The sequence below is a fragment of the Chrysemys picta genome, chromosome 7 (genome assembly GCF_011386835.1).
Source record: "Chrysemys picta bellii isolate R12L10 chromosome 7, ASM1138683v2, whole genome shotgun sequence".
NCBI lineage: Eukaryota > Metazoa > Chordata > Testudines > Emydidae > Chrysemys > Chrysemys picta.
The window spans coordinates 33,597,390-33,607,447 of NC_088797.1; the positions used below are offsets into that span (position 1 = coordinate 33,597,390).

The 10,058-nt window shown below is 59.4% G+C and overlaps 1 protein-coding gene across 2 annotated transcripts; it reads right to left on the reverse strand.

The window, feature by feature from the left end:
* Window positions 1-925: 925 nt before the first annotated feature.
* Window positions 926-9,732, reverse strand: MEN1 (menin 1). 2 transcript variants are annotated; one of them, XM_005307947.4, is made up of 10 exons: window positions 9,573-9,732; window positions 8,767-9,217; window positions 8,227-8,435; window positions 6,364-6,492; window positions 5,998-6,038; window positions 4,852-4,939; window positions 4,405-4,541; window positions 3,940-4,078; window positions 3,248-3,418; window positions 926-2,748 (listed from the first exon to the last, which is right to left on the reverse strand). In XM_005307947.4, exons 2-10 carry the CDS (start codon window positions 9,206-9,208, stop codon window positions 2,302-2,304), a joined length of 1,803 nt encoding a protein of 600 aa, XP_005308004.2. In that variant the 5' UTR covers window positions 9,209-9,217; window positions 9,573-9,732; the 3' UTR covers window positions 926-2,301. The 2 variants fall into 2 exon arrangements, with proteins under 2 accessions (XP_005308004.2, XP_065409141.1); XM_065553069.1 differs by lacking the exon at window positions 6,364-6,492.
* Window positions 9,733-10,058: the final 326 nt, after the last annotated feature.

Sequence of the window (10,058 nt, forward strand, 5' to 3'; positions counted from 1 at the left end):
TCCCACCCCCCTTTCCCGCCTGGGGTCAGCACCAAATTATCTTTCTCTGCTGCAAACATCACTGATCACTTGTGACAGCCTGAACCGAGCGCCCGCCACAAAGCCTGCGCAGGGCTGGCTCAAGAACCCCCTCTCCCCCCCTTGGCACTGCAGGAAACCCCACTGTAGGCTAGAACTAGACACAGACATAGGCGGCAAGTTATTTAGGCCCCTAGTGCCCATGCTGCACTCAATATTCAGGAATGTGGGCCCAGCTCCACCACTGTTTGGGCTTATATTTTCAGAGCCGTCCTGTCCACAGGACACACGTTGAGGGGCCTCACACTTCAGGGGGACACAGGTCCACGGCAGCCTGGGGGGATAACAGGGGGCCTGGTCCCAGCGAGCAGCCCCACCTCTTTCCACCCCTGCTCTGCCCCCACTCACTCCACCCCTTCCCCCAAGCCTTCACCCCGCCTCCTTCCAGCTTTCACCCCCTCCTCCAAGCAATGGCAGGAGCGAGCAGGACGGAGCAGATTGGGGCCAGGTCACTTGCTGCTGCCGGTGCCAGGATACTCGGCACCCCACATCCCCCTGAAGGGTAGGGCCGGGGGCAGTAGCCCCAGTCCATCCTATGGATGGGAGGGCTCTGCTTGGACCCATTCTGGGCACCACCAAAAATTATACAAACCTGGCGCCCATGGACACAGGCCACACACCAGCCAAGCCCTGAGCAAAGGCAGCAGGAAAACTAGCTTGTCTGGGCTTGAGGGCTGAGAGATTGGCAGGGGACAGAGGCCAGGGAGGAAGGAGGGGAGTGTATTGCAGGGGGCCGCTATCCTACTCCCTACAGCGCCCCCTGCTGGGAGAGGCCAGGACTGGAGTAGCTGGGAGCTCCTCCCAGCCAGCTCCTGCAAGAAACAAACCAGCCACTAGGAACAGACTATTTTAAAACCAACTTTTTTATTAACCCTTCATGCTACTAAAAAATACACATTTAGTAGACGAATTCCCCCCCCCCTTTTCTGGGACCCCTCAGGCTGTTTATCACAGTCTTGCCAAAGCTGTCCCACCCCAGCACCATCCACCCCCCTTCTAACTGTACAAAGCCCTGCCTGCCCCCACCCCAGCTCTGCTCCCCATGGCCCTTCAATGCAAACCCCATGTCAGCCACTGGAGGGAGACAGTGGGGTCCAGCAGGACATGCTGCTTAGAAGTCCGTGGGCTTCCCCACTTAGCACAGCCTCAGGAGCTCTCTGCCTGAGCTGCACGGGGAAGGCAGTGCCCACTATGAATACTATGGCCCTGCTGGGGCTTGTTTAGCGGGACCCATCACAGCCCCACAGAAAGCCCACTGCGTTCCCAGTGGTTGGTCACACCCCATTATTCTTGTGCCGGTGGCATGCTCAGATTCCCCCCAGCAACCCCTGCTGTCTGCCCCTACCCCCTACAGCAGGTCCAGTGCTCTCAAGGGAAAGGCCTCAGTTGAGAACAGAAGGGGGGGACATGACCACCTAGAGGGGTGAGATGGGGGGGGAGGGAGCATGATGGGGGAGGAAGAAGTTTACATTACAAACTCCAGGGGGGGGGGGCGGAGAGGTACAAACCCCCGCATCCGCCACGCTGAACAGCTGTGGCTCTACCCAGGGCTTTGTGCAGGGCCGGAAGATGCCTTGGAAGCTCAGGACACAGCAGCTGGACTCTGGAAAGATCAAAGTCAGCTGCTAACCCACCCACCCCCAGCCTAAAGAGAAAGAGCTCCCCTCCCGCCAGGGCTGGCTTGGGGGCACAGAATGGGATGCGGCTTCCTTCTCCTCTAGAGGGTGTGGGCACAAGCCCGGCCCATGGGCAGGGCACGGGCTGGCTCAGGTGGGTCTGTATTTTGGAGACACCTCACCCAGAAGTACCCCAGTGTGTATCAGAGGGGAGGGGGCCATATCTCCTCAGCAGAAGGAGCGCAAGGTAGAGAGAACCTCCACTCAGTTCCTGCAACTCTCCCAGATACATGGAGAACACACAGAACTCATCACCCCTGAACCCCAGAGCTCAGGAGGGCTCAGGCCATGTCAGCTCCTGTCTCGGAGGGGGAGTAATATTAGAGCTCCCCCCTGCCCCAGCATCAAACCCACAGAGCCCCCTCCCTCACACCATGGGGAGCCCAGGAAAGCTATAGCAGGGGTGAGACAGCCCCTGCACCTGGGAGAGACGGGGGCAGGGTGCTTCCCCATGCCCTATTTAAAGGCAACAATTCCTCGCCCCGTGAAGCTGAGCCCGGCAGAGCTTGGCAGGGGGCAGCATTGCACCCCGGCGTCCCCCATGGGCTCAGAGGGATTTGCGGGGGCGCTTGAGGAAGGCCAGGGTATAGTCTCTTGGGGCTGACACCTTCTGCTTCTTCATCTGCACCTGGGACTGGGCTGTGAGCTGCAGCTTGATGGCGCTTGAATTGATCTTGGCGGCCACCAGCAGCTCCTTCATGCCCTTCATCTTCTCGCTCTGGAAGGTGAGGACAGGCCCCTCGGGGAGAGGGACAGGGGGGACCCCCGGGGCGGGAGCCCCCCCCTCCTCCTTCTCTGCCGCAGGGGGCTTGTCTGGCCGCTGGCCCGAGCTGTGGCGCCGGCGCTCGGAGGCCTTCTTGGGCAGGGGGGGCTCCTCAGGCTTAGACTCGCGGCGGGGTCCACGCCGGCGCCCCTCGCGGGGGTCCTCGCTGCCCTGCTCATCGTCTTCATTGGCCTCCGCCTCCCGCGCCACGATTGTCACCTTCTGGCGCACCTGGGGGAGGGAGGGAGTCAGGGGAGGGGCCAGCACCCCACAGCCACTGCCAAACCCCCAAGCCCCCCCAGAGCACCAGCCCCCAAATCCAGCGTGGACCCTCCAAAGCCCAACCCTAACCCCCCTGCCCTGCTGACAACTCGTCCTGAACCCCCAAATCCAGCAGGGACCCCCAGCCCCCACACACTCAAACCCCAGCCCTGAGCCCCCCAACCCTAAACCCCATCCCCCAGAGCTCCAGCCCTAAGCCCCCAAATCCAGTAGGGACCCCCAGCCCCTACATGCTCAAACCCCAGCCCTGAGCCTCCCAGCACTGATCCCCTTGTCCCCCAAAACTCCAGCCCTGAGCCCCCAAATCCAGCAGGGACCCTCCAAGTCCCACAAACTCAGCACAACAATCCCCATCCCCCCCAATACCACTTGAGCCCCCCAGCTCAGACGATTCACCACTCAACGCACACTTCTTCCCAGACGCACCCCTGCCAGGGTCCCCCCTCACCTGCCCATCAAAGCGTCCCAGCGACTGCACCAGGAAGGTGGCCCAGCCCACGTGCAGCACAGGTGTGGGGCTGCCCTCCTCCCACTTGCAGATGCCATCATAGAAGCGCAGCAGGTGGGCGAAGCACTCAGGGTCCTGCAAGGCCGAGCCTCCAGCCTGCACCGGGGACCCCTGAACGGGGAGAGAGGGGTTAGTGCAGGGGTAGGCAACCTATGGCACGCGTGCCAAGGGCGGCACGCACGCTGATTTTCAGTGGCACTCACACTGCCCAGGTCCTGGCCACCGGTCCTGGGGGCTCTGCATTTTAATTTAAATTTTAAATGAAGTTTCTTAAACATTTTAAAAACCTTATTTACTTTACATACAACAATAGTTTAGTTATATATTACTAAAAATGTTAAAATGTATTACTGGCACGCGAAACCTTACATTAGAGTGAATAAATGAAGACTCGGCCCACCGCTTCTGAAAGGTTGCCGACCCCTAGGTGAGTGCCTCCCAGGGGCCCAACGTGACAAGGGCTAAAGAGCCCCTCCAGCCTGGTGTCGTTGTCCCCACAAATCAGCCCCATGGCCCCTCCAGCCTGGTGTCGTCCCCCCACCCCCACAGATCAGCCCCAGAGCCCCTCCAGCCTGGTGTCCCTCTATCACCCCCCCATCCCAGAGGTCCATCCAACTCAGTGCCCCTCTCACCTCTCCTCTCTCCCCAGCACCTTTCTCCTCCAGTGGCTCTGCCAGGTTGGCCACCTCCTTGAGCAGGTTGGGAACCACGTCGTTGGCCACATCGAAGAATTCCTTATAAATCTCCTCATCCTCACGGCAGTAGTTATAGCTGGGGGAGGACAGGAACAAGGGAGGCAGTGAGCAGCTGGGGCCAGCGCCCCATAGAGGGGAGAGGCCCTATGTCCCATTCTCCACTGCCATCCAGCCCCTAGGCCTGGGGCCAGCCCCTGTGTCCCATTCCCCCGCTGCCAGCCAATCCCCAGGCCTGGGGCCAGATCAGAGCTAGCGCCCCCGAGAGGGGAAGGCACCATGTTCTTCCAGACATGAATCACTCCAGTCTCCTTTTTAGGCAAGCAGTTCCATGGGCTGGTGGCCAGCCAGGCCCTAATGAAGGGAAAGGTTTGGGGCCATAGGGCAAGCTCCTGGGGCACTCACTCCTGGATGACAGTGGCTGTATCAGCCCAGGCCTCCAGCGCCTCCTTGACATTCTTGTTGCGACAGTGGTAGCCAGCCAGGTACATGTAGGGGTAGATGTGCTCATTGTTGTAGTACTTCCTGGCTGAGCTGATGCCCTGGGGGAGGAGGGGTTGGGGCAGAAGACGACACAGAATAAAAGGACGTTCTCACCAAACTACTCAGGAACATTTATGTTTTACAAATTACATCCCAACCACAAACCCCCTGCAATCCCCACCCTGGGCTCCCCCAGCTCTGCCGGTGCCCCTCAGTCCCGAACCACAGTCCCATGCGATCCCAGCCCTGGGCTCCCCTCAGTCCCGACCCACAGTCCCCTGTGATCCCAGCTCTGGGCTCCCCCCAGCTCTGCCAGTGTCCCTCAGTCCCGACCCACCACCCCTGCAATCCCAGCTTGTCCCCCTTCACCTTATGGTAGATGGAGAGGGGGTCTGGTCTGCCTGGTGTCGGCTCCAGCTCCTCCAGGTCAGCCAGGTTGCCCAGCGCCATCGGGTACCTGCCCGGGCAGCAGAGCAGACAGGGGTGTTACCTTGGGGAGACAAGCAGCTGGAATGGGGGGGGGAGGGACCCTGTATCCTGACTTCTGCCCCCAACAGGCGGCACTGGGGCAGCACTGCAATGCCTGGCACCCCAATGCAGCAGATGGTAAAAGACCTATTGATTTCAAGGGGTGCTGGGTAAGACCCACCCACTGGCTCCTGCCAGTGCCATCCCCTGTTGCACCGCGTGCTCTGCACTGCGACTCCTTGGCACACACATCCCAGCGGAACATGCTCACGGGCCAGCCCCACAGGCAGGAGGAGAAGAGCCGACCTGGCCCAGAGCTGGGCTCTGCTAGAGAACATCTCCATCCCCACCAACCCTGCCTAGGTCCCAGCCAGCGCTTCCCAGCCCTGGAGCTCTACGTACTTTACGAAGGGAGGCCGGGGTCGCCAGCCCTAGGCTGGGAGGGATTCCACCACGCACAAACCAGTGAAAATACACTTCAGTCGCTAAAAACCAACGTTTACAGCCAGGCAAAGTCAGCAGAGCGCGGCCAAGGCGGCCGGCTGAAGGACATCTCCTTGGCGTACTTGGAAAGGGGACGGGGACAGTTTGTGCTACCGGTTACAAAGCTGCAAACTTTTGCCATCTCAACCGCTCCCATCACTAAACAACGGGCTGACCCTGAGAACGTCCCCCAGAGCTGAACATTTAAAATCAATACAAACAGGAAAAACGCTTACAAATAAACATCAATGTTAGCTGTCAAAACTATACAAAATAAAAACTTGCGTCTGCCACGCCTAATGATCCCCACCCTGCAGATGGAGAAACTAATGATCAGAGGTGATAGCTCAAGTCCAAGGGGTGCCCCCCACTGCCCTCCAGAACTGGGATAGAACCCAGTAGTCCGGACTCCCAGGCCTCCCTCCCCCGCCCCAGCTCTAACCCACTAAATGCTACTGCCCCGCCAGAGCCAGGGATAGAACTCAGGATTCCTGGCTCCCAGCCCCCCCCAACCACTAGACCTCCCTCCCTGAGCTGTGGTTTCAAAAGCCCAGCTGTACTGACCTCTCCAGGTGCCCCATGTCGTAGAGAACCCACAGGAGCCGCTGCAAGGAAAGGGGAGGGTGGGTTATTGAGGACACAGAGCCATGGAGGGTGGGAGTAGGGGATGAGACCCGTGTCCCCTGTAGATAAGATCTCAGTGGAAGGGAGGGGCGTGCATGGCGGAGGGACAAATGGTTGGATGAACATGGAAGGGTGTGGGGTGCGCGCGGCACTGGAGGGATGTGGGGTAGAGGAGACTAGAACAACCTTAGAGGGGGCCATGCGGGGAGGGAGGGAGTAGATGGGCCTGTGGATGGGGCAGGCATGGGGGTGTGCCCAGGGGGAAGGGGCCTGGACGCGCACACATGGAGAAGGGGCATGTCCCACCTGCTGCAGCTGCAGCAGCTCCAGGCTGTCAGTGTGCAGGTCGATGGAGGGGTTGATGGCGCACACCATGAAGGCCACCTCCATGTGCCGGTCACAGCGCAGGTACGAGCCCTTCAGGTACAGCCAGCTCTGCGGGGGACAGCGGCAAGTGAGTGAGGGAGCTGGGCCAGGCTACCCCTGAGCCCAGAGCAGGGGGGTGGGGCTGGGAGCCAGGACTCCTGGGTTCTATCCCCAGCTCTGCCTCTGATGTTGGGCAAGTCCCTTCCCCTCTTGATGCCTCTATTCTGATTGTGAGCTCTTCAGGGCAGGGACCGTCTCTCACTGGGTCTGAGCAGCCCCTGTCCTCATGCAGCCCCTGCCCCGATCTCAGCTGGGGTTTAAGCAGCACCTGGTCCGATGCGGGGGGAGCAGATCTCAGCCGGGGTCTCAGTGGCACTTGGTCTGATGGGGGCCAGTGACTGAATGCACCACTGTATTCACACCCTGCACACCATTGTAATATTTGTATCAAATATGTCCTGTGAGGTATGATTTGAAAAGTAACAACTCCCTGCTCAGTAACATCCTGGTGGGATGTGTGGAGCAGCCCTATATGGAGAGTAACAAACGTAAGCAGACATTATGACTGAAATGTGTTTACCAGACAAGGCAGAGGGGCGGAAGGGACTGTTCCTCAAAGGACAAGCTGGCACTTCTAGCCAGGTGTCACCAGAGTTAACTGGCAAACACCAGCCAAGTGGCCACTCTTTGGGGAAGGAACAGAGCACTCTGCATTTTAGCAAACAGCATGGAACCTCTTTTACCACAAGACCCCATGGCTCTATCCCCACCGCAGGAAGGAACTTGATCTAGGGGTAACCTCAGGACAGTGCATGTCAAGGGGACAGACTAGGAAAATGAGGGGCAAACACACTTGGGGGGAGGGGCTGTCTGTCTCGCTCTCTCTCACATCTGAGAAGACAAAGGAACCAGCCTTTGTGAGGGGTTCTGACCAGAAAACTGAGGCTGTCCTGTTGCTGGGAGCACATGCCAAGTCCAGTTTGTTGCGTTTAGTTACTAGAATGCGCTTTATCGGGATTTCCCTTGTAACTGTTTCTGACTTTACACCACATACTTGTTCTCACTCACATTCTCTCTGTAATTCAACTGGTTTTATTCTTTTTAAATCAAGTCCAATCCTGTGCTGTGTTTCAACTGAGCCGTCTGGGTAACTCCAGTTAAAATAGCAAACTGCTGCATACTGACCTCTAATATCTGACCCACCCAGGGATGGACTGGACAGTGCAAAAAATTCGGGACCAGGAGCTGGAGTTGCCCTGCGGGTGGTAACTAAGGCTGCTGGAAGCCAGAGAATGGCTGATGTTTGCTGACAGGCTGCTGGGGTCAGAGCTGCTGGACCAGGACTGCGGCTATCCACAGACACTCAGGGTGGGACCTGCATGCTGCTATGCTGTTTGTGGGAAGCCCAGGTGGGAGCTACAGCAGCAAAACATTGCGCGGCACCCAGGGCAGGTGGTGACACACCCCTCACTGGTCTGCATTGCGCCCCAGAATGTGACAGAACCCCCCAGATCTTGCCCATGGTCTGAGCAGCAGCTGGCCCCATGGATGGAGCCCTGATCTCAGTCTGGGAGATACCTTACTGACAGCAATTAATGTGGATCAGTTATTAGTTACCAATTGCACCATCTACTAAGGTTAAAGCCCAGGGGGTCTTGCACAGCAGCTTTCTGATACAAGCAGACAGCCCCAGCCCTGCACAGACCCCAAGCCCCATTCCCTCCCCCCACTGCACCACCTCCTGCAGCTACGTCTCACTGCAACCCCCCAACCCCTCAAAGCTAATGGCCTCCCCTCACTTACCCGCTCAGCCACGCCAGCATTCACGGTCTGCCCGCGCCGGTCCTCATTGCCTTTGCCGTGCCAGGTCACCTCGGCCGTCTGCTCACCGTCCCGGCCAAACACCACCCAGGCATGGTCCTCCGAGAGCGCCAGGTGCACATCCGGCAACCCCAGCACCTGGCAGGCCCCCACCACAGCAAAGGCCACCCCTGAGCTGTCCAGCTTAGTGCCTGCAAGGAACACATGGCACTAGGGGGTGCTATGCTGCAGGGAGCAGCATGGGGCTCATTGGGGGCGCTCTCCCCTTGCAGTCAGTGCTGACCCCTGCACCAGTGTGGTGCTAGGGGGTGCTATGCTGCAAAGAGCAGGGTGGAGCTCAGTCGGGGGTGCTCTGCTTTCAGTCAGTCCCAACTCCAATGAGCCATCACTAGGGGGTGCTGTGCTGCAAAGGAGCAGGCAAGAGGAAAAGCATAGCTGAGTATTTTCGAGCTGCCCCAGTGCAGCGCCCCACACTGGGCCAGGGCAGTACTGTCCCCACCCCCATGCTAGTGGGCCCCCTACCTGTGATGAAGCTGAAGAGGGACTGGATGTGGGCCCGGTCTTTGAAGTAGGAGCGGCTGAGGCTGTTCCAGATGACGTCAGACACCTTCTTGACCAGCTCGCGGGAGGAGAAGCCCTCGGGCCGGGGGTAGAGGGACAGGTCGACAGCACCACGGATCTGGGCGGTGAAGCGGGCGTACAGCGCGGCCACGATGGACAGCTCGGCCACAGGGAAGTAGGTGAGGCTGTCGGGCTCAGGTCCCGGGCGTGGCTCGAAGCTGATGCCCGGCACGTTGGTGGGTATGACGCGGTTCACAGCCAGGAAATGCTCCACAAAACCCAGCACCAGCGACAGCAGCACCAGATCGGGCTGCTCCTGCTGCAGCTCGGCCATGAATAACCGCACCACGTCCTCCACCGAGCGCAGCGGGAACAGGGCCTTCTGCCATGGCTTCAGCCCCATGGCGGGCAGCTGGGGAGAGGAAAGAGCATCAGGTGTAGCTGAGGAGAGGGCCAGGGCCTTCCCAGAGCCAGGTCAGACAGCCGGACCTGGGAGTCAGGAGCTGTGTGTCTGCCTTTCTCTCCACCTGTCCCCTGAAGGGGACCCCCACACCTGTCTCTCACCCCCACTGAAGGGGACCCTCATCTCGGTCTCTCTCTCTCCCCCGCCACCCACTGAAAGGGACCCTCGCCCCCCATCGAGGGTGACCAGCCATTAGGGGCTTTGTCTTAGACAGACAACTATCCCTCCCCACCCGAAAAGAAAGTGTCCCTATTTTTCACACTTGCTCTCTGCTCTCCATGACGGTCCCCCAGGCCCCCTTTACCAGAGGCAGCAGCCCCTCCGCCCCCCTCCAGCTTCACTCCCCCAGCACAGGTACAGCAGCAGCCATGCTAGGCCCGCAAGGCACCATGGGAGCCGCAGTTCCACAGGGCACGATGGGAATTGTAGTCCGCCTGGCCAGCCAATCACACCATGTCTCCCAGGCATGCTGGGAGTTATAGCGTATAATTAACCCCGGTGCCTTATGGGAAATGTAGTCTGATGCCTGGGTAGGGACGCCAGCGTGCCCCACGGCATGCTGGGAGTGGTGGTCCCGTTAACTGACTGCCCACGGGCCTCCTGGGAAATGAAGTTTGGCGCCCGAGGGGGCGGGCCCACCTGCCGTGGTGCATGCTGCGAGCTGTAGTTTTTCTGGCAGTGCATTGAAACTTGTAGTTCTTCAAGGAATTATGGGCACAGTAGTCGCATGGCCTACTCCAGCCGGAGGCGTTGCAGGGCTGTCCGCACCCAGCGCCAGTCTGGGCCTTTA